Source organism: Diadema setosum, chromosome 17, assembly GCF_964275005.1.
Source record: "Diadema setosum chromosome 17, eeDiaSeto1, whole genome shotgun sequence".
NCBI classification, from domain to species: Eukaryota; Metazoa; Echinodermata; class Echinoidea; order Diadematoida; family Diadematidae; genus Diadema; species Diadema setosum.
Window position 1 is genome coordinate 17055772 of NC_092701.1, and position 15007 is coordinate 17070778.

Consider the following 15007-nt stretch of genomic DNA (forward strand, 5'->3'; position numbering starts at 1 on the left):
CTTTCTCCCTCCCTCCATTCCTCCCTCCCTTCCTCCATCCATCATCCCTCTCTTCCTCCTTCCTACCCTTCTTTCCTTTCTCCCTTCCTTCTTCCTTTCTTCCCTTCGTTCTTCCTCCCTTCCTTCTTCCTCCCTTCCACCCTCACTCCCTCCCTCCTTCCCTTCATCCCTCCCTCCCTCCCTCCTTCCCTCCATCTCTTCCTCCCTTCTTCCCTTCCTCCCTCCATCTATCCCTCTCTCCCTTCCTTCCTCCTTTCTTCCCTCCATTCTTCCTCCCTCTCTCCCTTCCTCCCTCATTCCCTTCTATTCTCTCTTTCTCTCTTAAAAAAGAAAATGATTAATTGTGTATGAGATCTAGTACAAATTCCATTTATTGTCATCCTTCTGAATTAGCATGATTACTTCTTATCGAATAATTTTATGAGTCATCTGCAAGGTGAACAATCAGTAAGGGTGCAATGTGCACATTTTGTTGTTGTTGATGTTGTGGTTGTTCCAGACACCCACAATGCTTTGTAAATGGGAGTTAAAAGTTATAATCAGGGAGTCATGATCACCATGGTATGATACACTCTCCAGCTCTTCTCAAGTGTGTGTAGATTAGTACAGTGTGACAGCAAGCTCACCACTCTGTTATGTTTGTGTACTTGCAGGTTGCCTATTGAGGGTGTAATCTTGTTGGCCACAGCACTCTTGCCAATAATCTCATGAGATGCGGAATAATCCACAGCGATCTACTGGGAGGGAAAACAGACTTTTATTTCCACTGAGCTGATTCAGGAGCACCAATAATTACCACACATCCTAGCTGTGCCAATGTGACCTTTTTGGTGACCCAGTGACCTTTTCAGCGACCTCACAGCAAGTGAACGTGTTTGCAGGAAACAGAGGGAGGTTCTTTTAGCACGTCGACACAATTTGTGCAGCTGACAAAAATGTATGATTGAATCATCAGGACCTCGTCACATAGTCTATTGCACTCAGTGAAGTTGTCATAGCCATCCTAAGGCCGTCACTAGTGATAGGTCACAGAGGCACCTAGAACAGTTGATTACTGACTGCTTACTGACCCTTTCCATGGAGGACAAGGTCAGTCGCAGTTCCATGGACTCGCTCTCTGTCACTGACGAGTTTGTGGTCGTCACTCCCAGTGAGGACAAATCGCCTGAGAGCAACCCCGCCCAGCAGGAGAGCGCATCCATCGGTTCCGACACGGGCCTGCGCATCGCCGGCAACGGGAACATGGACGAGCTCAAGTCCAACCTGGAGGAGGTGCTGGAGGAGCACCTTGGGGGGATTGCCGCCAACACCAAGGTGCCTCCTCCCAGCATCAAGCTGAACCTGGCTCCGGCTGGGACTGGACAGGGGGATGGGTCCTCCGGAGAGCTCGGGTCGCCGCAGTCACCCCAGGAGAAGATCGAAGACATCGGGGAGATGGTGATGAGCGGACACGTGGACAGTGCCACTCCAAAGGATGGGAGCAAACAGGCAGATCCCTGGGTTCCTATGTCTAGTAAGTTTCTCTTCATTTACAGTATGAACTTAGAGTGTTGGTTTTTGTGGTCTTGTGGTGTAACAGCTGACTCATTATCATATTCTAAGCCTTCAGTAGAGCCACCACGGTAGTTCATTTGTGTGGCGTGGCACTCTGTTGTGCTGCTTTTAAAGTGCTAATCTGCAGTACTACCCTTTTAAAATCCATACCCTGCAGGGTATAGATTTTTTTTCCCCCAATATATACCTGAACTTTATGGTTAAGTTCATGTGAAGAGCTTGTTCCAACACATGGCTGGGAATATTGATGAAAGAAGACATTTCTATTACAGTATATTCGATCAAAGCAATTCATGTAAAGCTTTAGCAGTTGAGATGAGACATAAATGATAATAGTAACCCTAGCAGTCAGTGTAATCAAGTCACTCTTTTAAAATGATAGCTGTAAACATACAATGTGTATAATTGAATTACAGTACAATGTATGTCTAATTTTATCGTAATCAGACAAGTTTGGAAATGCTACCACTAAAACCTCTTCAAATTTTCATCATCACAGTCCATATGAAATAGAATTATATTCTGTGTGTCACATTGTACTTTCTTTGGTATGTTTCCCTATTGAGATGTGGAAAATTGTTTAAAGAAAAAAAGAACATCCACATACAAAATGAACAAAAAACTAGCAGGCTTTAGTGCCATCCTTTATTAATTTCATGTTCAGCTACTGGAGACTACAGTGTCATACAGTATCACATAATGGTAGGCAAAAGAACATACTGTAACTCCACAAACTTGTATAAAAGTGATGACACCATAGGTTCTCAACAGATTGTATCATGTCTTTTGTTACTCTCCTGCAAAATCCATCACTAAAAGTATTTGCTCAATAAGATTTATGGAGATTATTCAATATGGTGATGACTGTCAATTGTACTGTCAGATCCAGCATCAGCCCCTGTCACCCCAACGGCCATCACCCCCATCGATAAGGTGTGCACCTTGTTCAGCCGAATCTTCTACCTGGGTGCGTCCACAGTGAATGCTCCCAAGAGCGAGGTGGAAGTCACACGCAACATGACCATTCTGAAGGAGCAGGAGTCAGAGAACGCCATGGAGATTGTCCTATCCGTCCCTCGCACCGCCGAGGGATCAGTCAGGTAGGAGGGTCGAGGGGTGAAGTTTGCAGGATCAATGTTTTTTTTTTGGCTAATTTTTAATGTCTCTCAAGACTGGCAAATTCTCTTAATTGATCAGGACGTGATAAATCCAGAGCCCTGTTTCATGTAAAGATGCGATCAAACACGGATCAGATTATATAATTCCTACATAGATCCTTGTCATTTGATTGCTCGTTTGACATTGATCATTCAGCCCATTTCACTATGACATCATCATCCGTGCAGTTGTGGCTCCATTTACCGTGCAATCTTGGATCCATAAGATTTGCTCCATTGCACTCACACCAAGAGCCCGACACACTACGCATGTTTAAATGCTTGTGTTTGCAGTGTGTGTATGCGACAGCACGTAAGCATAAAGCGCTTAGTGAGCACTCTCTCGATCTCAGAGTCTGTCTTGTTTCTAAATCAATAAAACATCAAATGACAAGGATCTATCTTAGGCATTATATAAAACAAAAATAAATGTTTTTCATTCATGTATTGGACAGAATATTTCATTCGGTGAAAGATAAAATCTTTGATCCATTCAACTCGGCTGCGCTTCGTTGAATGGATCATTTTCATCTCTCACCTCATGAAATATTCTGTCCATTGCACTCATAAACATTCATTATTTGTATAATATCAAACACAAGTCAGGTATCAGCCAATCAGAATTGAGTATTCAGAGACTTGTATTTAATTTTGTGATTAATGTTTAATCTCAACATGCAACAGGGTCCACATCCATTTTTTTTTTTTTTTTTTTTTTTTGTATTAATTCTCTTATGGTTTCTGCAGCAAGGCTCAAATTAAATCCTTTCATCTGGCCAGCGAAGCCTGGCATTATGAAGTCGTCACTTTTTATGTATTCATCTCCGTCCTTCACATTTTCTTCAGATTACTGGAAGTGGATGGCAAGTCGGAGATTGCACACTACCGCATCACTCGCATCCTGTTCTGTTGCCGTGGACACGCCAACACATCTGAGAGTGACTGTTTTGCGTTCACGTGTAGCCATGGCAGTAAGGACAGTCAGCTGTTCCAGTGTCATGTCTTCCGATGTGAAGTCATAGAAGCTGTGAGTATTGGGCCTCCACGGCCTTGGACGCCTAGTATGTGCTTGATTAGGCTTCGATGGGGATGCAGCCATGCTGGAATTCAATATGTGTCAGCTGAGTATAAGATGTGTGCTGCTGAATTCACATAGAGGCACCCAAGTGTGGGGATTACCTGTACCCTTTTTCAAACCCTTGGTTTGCCATGCAGGAGCAGAGTGATAAAAACAAGAAGTTTCATTTATAATTTGTCCATGTAGTGATTGTCACATGAAGATACTCATTTTATTCTCCATGCATTTTTTTCAAACCTAACATTCTCCAAGTTTATCCTTATAATATCAAACTGGAAGAGTAGTCTAAGATGTGAGAGGTGAGACAGTACAAGATGCTATTATTTCAATGTCTTTAATCGTAGTTATGAACGGTTAAGTTGCATTTGATTTAATGTGTGTGTGTATTTTCTAGGTTTGCATTACTATAGACAATGATGGAAGGATATTGTTTTGTTTTTATCAATATTATTTTCGGACAGAGTTTCAAGACTCTACCTAAGCATGGAGCCCTCCTTTTCATGCAAAACTTGTCATATTTTAGAGTGATATGGTTCCACAATAATCATTTTTTTTTTTGTAATGACTGTTGTGACTTCTTTACTGCTGATAATTGTGGTTTTACAATAAAAATGTGAGGCAATTTCAGATGTTCAGCTTTAACAATTATGAGCTGATATTGAGAATTTATTCTTGTTTAGAATCATTATATAGGCATGTGTACTTGGTTTATAATGCTCCAACTCATATGATGACGATGGTGATGACAATGAAATAAATGATGCTGTTCCTGCTGATTATTATTAAATCATGAAGTAGAATTGTTTTATCATTACAGGGAACATCTTTTGAATCATTTCACACAATTGCAATATGAATCATAACAATGACAAAATAAAAAGGGGTGTTCATTTGATTTTGACTGTGTGTTTTGATTTTGAATGTATCAATATAGATCAGTGATTGATATTCTTGCATATATTTTCCACCTTAAGGTGCAACGAATCTTGACCTGCTTTGGGCAGGCCTTCCACCGAGTCCCCAAAAGTCCCGGAGTGGTTGACAGTGTCCCTGGTCTGCCCATGTCGCCACGGGAACGCATCCTCCATCTGGACATCCCAGTCCTGGTAGACATCAGGGAGGACGACAGCGGGAAAGGGAACTTCTCACCAGTCCCGCGGGACAAGCGCTGCTTTAAGCTGCGACAGGGTGTCCAAAAGGAGATTGGAATCACTGTACAGCAGGGGCATCATAAAATGCTCATCATAGAAAGGTATTTTGTCTCTCATCACATTCAGAAAACTTCTCTCTGTGTCCACTACTGTAAAAGTGGATATTTTCGCGGGACTAATTTTTCGCGCTAGGCCGGGTCAGAAGAGTTTCGCGTGTTTTTAATTCCGCGGAATCAAGACATTGTTACGACCAAAATCACTCTGAGAATGATATTGTGGGTACAGACTCGTAATCGGTTTTCACATCAGTACAATAATGATCAATAGAAACAATTATAAATCGGTAGTGGAATCACTTACACGTAGTACAGCCAAATTTGAAAGCAAGTAATCCTTTGACAGTGTCCAGATACGATGTTCGATGCACAGATGAATGATCTGCGATGCACCGATGAATAAAACCTCAGACGTAAATCCAGAGGCGCAGGTTGTGATAATCCTCGGTATTAATCCGGGGTAAAAATCCAAGATATACGTCCACAGCGAAACGTGCAGAATCCACAGGAAACGGGCAGAATCCAAATGTTATGACGACCATGTCCAGTTGATGCGTTGAATGATGATTCACTTTATAATGTCCAGCAAGGAATCCAGCCCGTCACAGCTTTGCCGTAATAATGTCCGTTGACACTAAAATATGGAGTCTATCTCCAATGTAGGCAAATTAATTCTCTGCAGGCAAAATGTCTCCCAGGCCTTATCTCCACAAACACAGTTTGTATAGCAAGTCAGCAGGTAACACAGGACTGACTATAACAAGTCGCTTCAGAGCCAGAAGTGACGTAACTCTCAGAGCAGAGGTGTTGGGTACTCTGCCTACCTCAAAATTTCTCCGGCTTATATACTATCCATTCACCCCTTTCTAGTACATTCTGTAATTTTCTCCAACCTGGGGCCACATACCTGAACATACTAACAAGTCCAGGTTCCAGGAATCCTGGATGACTCGCTGTCTAACTATGTGCATAACATCATTGCCAAAATTAACTACCAATCACATTGGGTTACAGGGACAGTGCCTCACTCAGCCAAATATGTAAGCACTTCCTAGAATATTCTAGAATGGGTTAAATCATTCTAGATTGAGTGAGCTATAATGTATTTCCTGTCACATGCATACATGTACTGTAGCTACATTGTATACCACATAGAAAATTCTCCACTGATCTGGTCAGCTTGTATGTACTATATCATATAGAATGTTCTCCATTAATCTGGTCACCCTGTGTACATACGCATTAAAACAACCATGCATACAGCCTTGATACATGTACATAACTACTCGTGTGTACATTTGTGACAACATCACGCACAGGAACGTATGGCAAGCAAAAATATGCGCGTGTTTTTATTTTCGCGCTAGTTTCTGGTTGCGCGAAATGCGCGAAAATTTCAACACCGCGAAAATTTCCACTTTTACAGTAAATGTTTACCAAATATGCTGTGTAGATGACAGTTTGCATCAGAACGTTTGTGTTGCGCTTTACATTACAAATTCCTCCAGCTGTGGTTTGAAAAATGTTGATGTTCCATGAAATTAGCAGGTTTCATACAAATGCTGAAAGCATGTCACTCGCTGTTGTCATTTGAATGATAGAAAATAGCCATTCATCCCAGTAAGAGCATGATGAAACTAAGTTAAGTAATCTTAATTTTTATTTCCTGAGCATTTCTGCCAATCACCCAGGAAATTAACTGTGTTATTTGCCTATTAAACTAGAGACAGAGAAGTAATATAGATTTGTAAGAACTAACACAACTTAAGTCACCTTATGGCATTGGGTTTAATCCCAGCCATAGAAAGGGGCTATTTATGACATGGTATTTAGTCTAGTCCACACATCTGTCTAGTAGGGGCCTAGTAAGACCTGCAAGTCCAGTGCATAATGTAGTAGTTGATGACCAGAAGAGTACTTTGAAAGGAGCATTTCAAGCAAAACTTCTCAGGAATTGGAAGACATTAATATGCCATTGCATATTTTCTCACACGTCATTACTGAACATTTGTAACATTTTGTGACGTTTTAGTGTGTTTTACTATTCTAACAAAGTAAACTAGAAAAGCACTCTGAGAGCGCAGACCTCCGCCAAGCATGCAGCTCATTTCCACCACTGATCTTGTTCTTCCATAGAGATATCAGTGATTTCCACCCATACGTACTTGTAGCATTGTGTGCTGAAAGTTGCCCGATTTCCCAGTATAGAAGCCTTTGTTACGTCATAAACCCTCAGCTGCACGGCGTGCCTCGCCCTAGCAGAAACTAGAGCACGCACTTTAGTGCGTGCATTCAAACCTCAATACGCGCAGCCTGAACTCCAAAGTTCATTGACCCTACCTGCCAAAATGTCAAAAATCCTTCATAAATTCCCAAAAAATTCTCGGATCACTACCAAAATTTAATCATCTGTTACTTGTATCGTTCAAAATCTTTCCTGCAAGTTTCATCCAAATCCGTTAACTACTTTTTGAGTATTTTGCACACGGACAAACTAACAAACGAACACACAAACCAACGGTAACAAAAACATAACCTCCTCCCTTGGCGGAGGTAATAATGGTTATAGAAATTCTCACTAAAGTAGTGAATACTTTCATCTTGAGAACTTAGCACTTTACTTGTATTATATATCAATAAGCATCAATTTTGTCATTCAGGCAATGAAACATTAGACCTAGACCATGCAACAAGATTGTTCCGAATGTTTTGCTTGCAAGATATGTTTGTATTATACAGATTTTACAGTCATCCATCTTCTGTTTTCCTTTCTTTCAGATGTTTTGGTGTCCTGATTTGTCCTGGAAGAGAAGTCCCTGACAGAGAAATGTATTTACTGGATGCTGTGAGTACATGCTTATGTTTCCCCAAACTCATATTACAGACTCTTTTATTCAATCTTTTGGCTTGACATTATCAATTCTCCTCCAGGAGCGTAGTAAACATACATATATAGCAATGTCTATAAATGCAATGTAGAAAACAAAGGTCTGTTTACATCAGTTTAATAATTATGTTGTTAGCCCATTTTTGTGTACGATAGAATATCGTAGTCACTTTAAGCTGATGTGATGCTCAGGGATTTTTTGGAAATTGATGTGAATTTTGCTTACTAACATTATCTAGAGGATGCAGGAATTACTTCAATTCCCATGTTATTCCTGTAACATATTTAGTCAGTTTTTATTGAAACAAATTTGTTACTGGGAACATTTCTTGACTTCTGAAGGATATATTACCAAAAAAAAAAATTAATATGTTATTATTTCCATATAATGTGATGCATTAGAATATGTTGAATGAAAGAACCATTGTTCAAAAATGATTACACTTGCAACTATTTTGAAAGTCCATTTATCTGGATAATTATTAAGCCTACGTGTGTACTTTCACAGATGTATATTGATGCTTTTTCTTGAAAGTACACCATGGTGTCTGTATGTGGATGGAATTGCACTGTATAAACTTTGACAAAATAATATGCAAGTGTGGAAGTTTACACATGGAGTCATATTTAGTTCCAGAATGTGCACAAGTAATGAGTACTGTTTAGAGCAATGTCAAAGTGATACTATTTCTACATGTGTAGATGATACTGATTCTAATAGTACAATTTTACAGTGTAACAGTACAAATTTGAATGATGAGATTCTGAGATTCTGTGGTTAGAAATTATTGCTCAATTGATAGCTTTGGTAAACTGAATATCTCACAATTTTGTCCAGTCATGTTCCTATACAATAACAACCCTGTCTTTCATTTCCTCAAGTCACATGGTATGCAGTGCTCAGTTTCAGTACCCCCTTTTGGTCCTCAAATATAATCCATGTATATCTGTTACTAGTCCTTTCTGTAGTTTTCTCATCAAAGAGGACAAGTTCCCCTATGCCGTGCATTGTTTGTTTGGTTCATAGCAAGTTACGATGTCTGTCACTGCTATCAGAACAAATGTGTTTCTGCCAATTATTAAATGCATGTCTATCTTCTGTGGCATTCTTGACGTGTGAGAAATTTATCTCCTCACATCCTGTAGTTGTCATAACCTGTTTGCAGTGTCTGTTTTTCTTACTTGTCTGTCGGTAGTCAGTATACATCAGAGGAGAGATTTATAATGTGAAAGTAAAGTTACAGTCAGGAAAACATATGGTTATGGCCATGAGAGAAAATATCACTTCAAAGTCAACATCAGTTTTGATGTGGTTAATCCCAAATACAGACAACAATTTAAGAGCAGATGACATAGATGTTGAGATGTTCCAGTGTTGAGCTTGAAGTAATGGCTGTATGGTCCATTCTTAACTATATGCCGAAGAGCTGTGAATAGCTACTTCTTGCCACCTACTGTATAATATCCTTGTTCTTCAAGTATTATCAAAGGTATTAGCCATTATTTTTAAGCATTTGCCGGGATTTCAAAGCCAGTACATATGTAGGATTCTGCAAGTTATAGAGAATCTCATAGCAACATCGGGTATGTACATTGTATGTTTACAAGAAGCTTCATGATTTACTGTATATGATAAATATTTTTATATGTATGGGCACTCTAAGGAAATGATAAAGGATAGGTAACATTAAAGCATTTTTTATTCCTCATTTCAATAGACCATGATAGTTTTCATGAGTAAAAGGAATATTTTAGGGATAACTAGCTTTGAAATGATATAGTGGCACCTTTCTGTGAAGTTCATCCCATGTAAAGTTGGGATTACTTTAAAAGGTTTGTATGAGATATTCCCCAACACTTTTCCCTGATTTTTAGTTCTTGATTCCTGATGGTAGAATTAGTTTCTGTTATCACACGCCTCTATATGTGTTTATCACTCATTACCCTACCCTGAGAATGTGTCTGTCCGTCAAAACTGAAAGATATGTGTCTTGGGTCGTTAGCGATTCGGTCTTTATCTGACTCTGCTTTTCTCTCACTTGTACCACATGCATTATCATTGCACGATGAAATTCATTCGTTGCAAGGGTATGAAGGTGCGTATTGGACTCTGCTACATCTGTATTTAGATATAATCAGTCAGATTGCAATATGAGCTAAAAAGTTTAGTCCTGTCTCGAGGTAGAACAAACTCCAACCTCACACAGAGAGATAGCTGGCTTAGACATAGTGTTCTGTCGATATTGTGATTGAGGAAACTGTCAGTGAACTCTGCTTCATCAGAACATTTCAGTTTAGCATAGGCACAGTAGCTACTGCACAAGTCATACCATTACCTGTGTGATTTATATGTCAGAGGAATGTTACAGTTGCTGCCTTCAAATTACAACAGATCTCCATATTGAGGTGGTAAAGCTGCATGTAAAACTCCCATTCAACAGAACCTCCAGACAAACAACAAGCGCTAAAATGAGAATGAAAATGCAACAAAAATAAAAGTAATCAAATATCAAAATTAGTGTTGCATAGCCTATTGGTTACAATGTAACCATTTTACTTGACTTTTGTCTTCTTACAAGCAATTTATATTCACTGAATTTTGAGACTAAAAAATCTATTGGTCCAAGTCAGTTTATTAGTGAAAGCATTGAAATGTTGATGGAATTGTAAAAAATTTTGTTTTGCTTATGTGTATGGGTTTCATCAAGTGAACATGAAATCCAAGGCATAGGAGTATATCAAAGACTCAGTAAGATATACAAGTAATTGTAGTTTACTACTGGATTTTTTTTTTCTATACTGTGAGGTTCATATAGTTGCCAGGAAAAATAAAAACACTAGAACTTTTTCCAGATTCCAGTTTACCATAACAGAGAATATAATGCACTCTGGAAATTAAGCCACTTGTGCTGAATACTGTGTGCAGTGAGGTTGCCATAGTGCAGTAATTTGATATTGTAATTAGATGACAGTATATGCCAAGACAGGAAATGTCTCTCTTTCCTCAACAGAAATCACACACCTGTCAATACAATCAAATTTATGAATATTATAAAGTTGACAGATGACAAGAGATTGCAATCATAAACCTTGATGTGACCCTTTAATGCAGATGTACATTTTATGATGTTTGCTGGTAGTGATCTTATTCAAGAATTCTTTTTGATAGAGAGCAACAGAAACCTCATTGCTGAGTTATCCGGTCTGTTTTAAAACATAATGAGCCAGGAACGCAGTTGATGGAATAGTCCAAGTGAACATAACCTCAAAGGCATAAACAATTTCTGTCTCCTCAATTTGAAGCTCAATAAGTCCTGTATTTTATTTGGACTATGGCAATATAGATTAATTCATCCGTAGTGCAAGTGTGATGTTTGAATCGTAAATTTGACCAAATTAAAAACATTTTTCCATCTGTAGATCAACATCATTTTGAATGAAATATACTCAAGACATTCTGTGAGAGTGGTGGGTGCATTGGCTGCGAAATAGATTTTTAGCAAAATTTTACCTCACAGCTTTCCATTTTTGTACATATGGTTGCAGGTAAACATGGAGAAGAACTATGACTGTCGGAATTACACAGTGGTGTGTAGGTGGGAACCAAACCTCCCAGAGTTAGAGGTGTTGAACACGGAGTCTCCTCCTGGTTTAGGTAAGAGTAGACCTTTTTCAGTGTGATGCTTTTGTGAAAATAGATGACGACAATGATGGTGATGAAAGTGGTAATGATGATGATGTTGTTGTTGATGATGATGATGATGATGATTCTGATGATGATGATGATGATGATGATGATTATATGACCTGATGATGATGATGGTGATATTGATGACATTGATGATGATGATGATGATGATGATGATGATGATAATGGGATAACAGGGTGCTACATAAGCACTTGCCCGATTGCCCGGGGCAAGTGAATATCAAATCGGGCAAGTGTCTTTGAACAATGACAACAAATGCTTGCCCGAATTGGACAAGCAAAAAGTTTTGAAGCCACCTCTTTTTCACTAATATTCCCCCAGCAAACCCACAAAGTCAACCAAATCCCAAAGACAATGGCTGTTTAGTGATTCAGCACACTTTATATTTCATTTCAGCAACTTTCCAACACTCATTTGAAGAAGCCCCAATGCAATGCAACAGCAACACTTGATCGGACCAAATTTGTCACTCCATTGTGAGCGTGCAAATCACTGTGGGCGGTTTATTCAAATGATTATGCTTTATTAAGCCCTTGACTAACACATGATTGTCTATATTATTTCCTTACATGTTAGACTTTCTTTTTTGGCAAGTAAAATTAATGTTCGGGCAAGTGTTTTGCAGCAAATTTGAAAATCTGCTTGCCCGACCCGGCAAGTGGTAAAACAAAGTTACGTAGCACCCTGTGATAATGATGATGGTGATGATGATGTGATTTTGATGATGATGATGATGATGATGAAGTAGAGGAATAAAGAGAGGTGATGAAGTTGACAGTGACTCGAGTTTGAAGATAGTATGGAAGCTTTTGACCATGATGGCAATGATAATGTATTTATGAAGACATTGATGATAATGATTAGAAGGCATTGCCACCAGTAATCTTTAGAAAATTAAAAACTTACAAAGTGTAAGTGTAGCTGTTTAAGAAAGTTGCATATAAATTTTGCCTGATATACATGTAAACCAAAGATTTAAACCTTGTCAATCTGTGCTTATCTTGTGTATGTTAAAATTTACCTAAAACCAAACATTATTGTTTTGGACATTTTGATTATCACTGCCCTTTTCTCTGGTCCAACGCAATTAATTCTGTATACATCCTGTATGTAGAAGAGAGGTTTGCGATTCTGTAGATTTGCATGATAAATGTGTTATTCATTTCATTTGTTATACTGTCATTTACAGAGAAGGGTATGTTTATGACCATTGCCGTTGATCTGGTCATTCTGGGCATCCAAGAGCCTGTCCGGTTCGTCATCGAGACCAAAGTGCGTATTTTTGCTGCATCAGAAAAATTCTGGTACAACAAGATCACGACCAAGAAGCCCCTGCAGGAGAACTTCAGCTTGCTCCTTGAAGAGGTAAATTGACTTGTCCCGCAGGTCTTCTTAGAAATAGTTTGACAATTTAATATACTGATATTTTGCTCTTCAGGTGAAAAGAGACATGCATACGGGTTTAATCTCTGAAGGATGGTTCCATGACATTTGCTCCTGCCACAATTGCTCCCATGAAATATCTGCACTCTAACCCAAACATAATTTCTACTCATAAACATAACCTTAACCCTAATCCTAATCTTCACATAAAACTAAACGTAAAACCCTATCACAACCCTAACCCTAATCCAAAGTCCTTGGAGAAAATAAGACCTTCGCAATTGTTGCAGTAGCAAATGTTGAGTCACCCTGCAGGACATCTCCAAAAACATAGGAAAAGATTAAAAAAGATATTTTTCATTATGACAGCACATTGTGGATAGCTAGCTATTTACACTTGGTAGCACTTTTTCATTGTTGTGAATTGGCATTAATTGATTCCAATATCTCCATAATTCCTGCTTTTTTTTATGTTTTCGGGTCGTCCGTCCGTCCGTACGTCCGTCCGTCCCGTTTTGTTTTTGTCGATATCTCAAGAACCGTGTGGTGGTTTTGCATCAAACTTGGTATGAGGGTATATCCTTGGGGGATGATACTTTGTGTGGATTTTAGGGTCACAGGGTCAAAGGTCAAAGGTCACAGGTTATTTTGTGAAAAAAAAATTGAAATTTCATATTTTTCTCCATATCTCGCAAATGGTTCAAGGTATCTTCATGGAACTTAGTATATATGCTTGTACCGATGGGCAGTGATTATCTAGGGAAGTTGGGGGTCATGGGTCAAAGGTCAGGGGTCAAAGGTCAAGGTCAACTCCTCAAAATATAACTACTTTCCTTATATTTATGCAGTGCCTGAAGGATTTTTTTAAAACTTGATGTATGCATGTATAACCCAATATATATTCTGTGGGAAGTTTCTTGCCAAAAGGTCAAAGGTCAAAAGGTCAAAGGTCAAGTGAAAGTGCTAAATTGCACTTTTTCCTCCATATCTCAAAAATAACTCAAGGTATTGTCATGAAACTTACATATTTAAGCATGTTCTACCTAACAGTGATTCTCTTTGGAACTGTGGGGTCAAAGGTCAAAGGCCAGGTTTCGATAATACTATTTTACCATTTGATACTGAAATTATATACTTTTTCTCAATACCTTGAAAATTACTCAATGCATAAACTTGTAAAAGGGTCAAAAGTCAAGTGAAAATCATCAGTTCCCCCAAATACCTCCACTCTGACGTTTTAATCATTCATCCAATTGAACCTAGTTCTAGGAAAGTGAACATTCAGCACATTTGTGGCAAACCTGTCATTTTAATATTTTGCCAATTGTGTGAAACTGTCATCACACATTGTCAAGACATTGTACTATAGACCTATTAGGAGAACCATGTATTATGGCGGAGGCATACACCAGTCGCCGTAGCGACATTTCTAGTTTTTTTCATCATGTACTTTTAGAGTCAAATGGCAACCTTTGAACAGTAGTGAAATCAAGCATGCTCTGCCGTAGAAAAGGACCTAAAATGACAGGATGATTAAGTTTTCCCATTGGTAATATAATGCTACCAGGAGTTTTGAAGAGTGCCTCTATAGGCTTCTTCACTCTTTGAGTGATGACTCATATTACATTCAGTGCTGGTACATTTCAATGTTGCAGCTTCTGGTATGGCAAGGCAGTATACAGGCTTGTATATATCACATCATTTGATGATCTGAATATGTGTGTGAGCACAGATATGGATTGAGCTGTTATTATGACATGTTGGAAATCCTTTGGTGGGATTATGATTGTCGTTTCACATCGAAGGGATTTGTGCCGTGAAATGTTAGCATCCACCATACCCTGATATATTGAGTGATTTATCCAGCATCCAGATAACACTGCCTTGGCAATTTAGATTGGAAACATCAGCAGATGTTTTTCGGCAATCAGGAACATTTCCGATGATCATTCAAAGCAGTGCTCTGTACTGGAATATACATGTATGCATGGAACATTTCATTACAAAGAGCCCAGCGAATACTCTGATGTC

At 38.9% G+C, this 15007-nt stretch overlaps 1 protein-coding gene across 1 annotated transcript in view; it reads left to right on the forward strand.

Moving 5' to 3' along the window:
• Nucleotides 1–1033: 1033 nt before the first annotated feature.
• The window catches only part of LOC140241216 (rab GTPase-activating protein 1-like), a 76915-nt gene continuing 62941 nt past the window's right edge, over nucleotides 1034–15007 (forward strand). The window contains exons 1-7 of the mRNA XM_072320970.1: nucleotides 1034–1513; nucleotides 2438–2654; nucleotides 3558–3738; nucleotides 4764–5041; nucleotides 7775–7841; nucleotides 11430–11538; nucleotides 12783–12958. Coding sequence (XP_072177071.1) covers nucleotides 1078–1513; nucleotides 2438–2654; nucleotides 3558–3738; nucleotides 4764–5041; nucleotides 7775–7841; nucleotides 11430–11538; nucleotides 12783–12958 — 1464 coding nt within the window. The 5' untranslated portion in view covers nucleotides 1034–1077. The remainder of the gene's footprint in view (nucleotides 1514–2437; nucleotides 2655–3557; nucleotides 3739–4763; nucleotides 5042–7774; nucleotides 7842–11429; nucleotides 11539–12782; nucleotides 12959–15007) is intronic.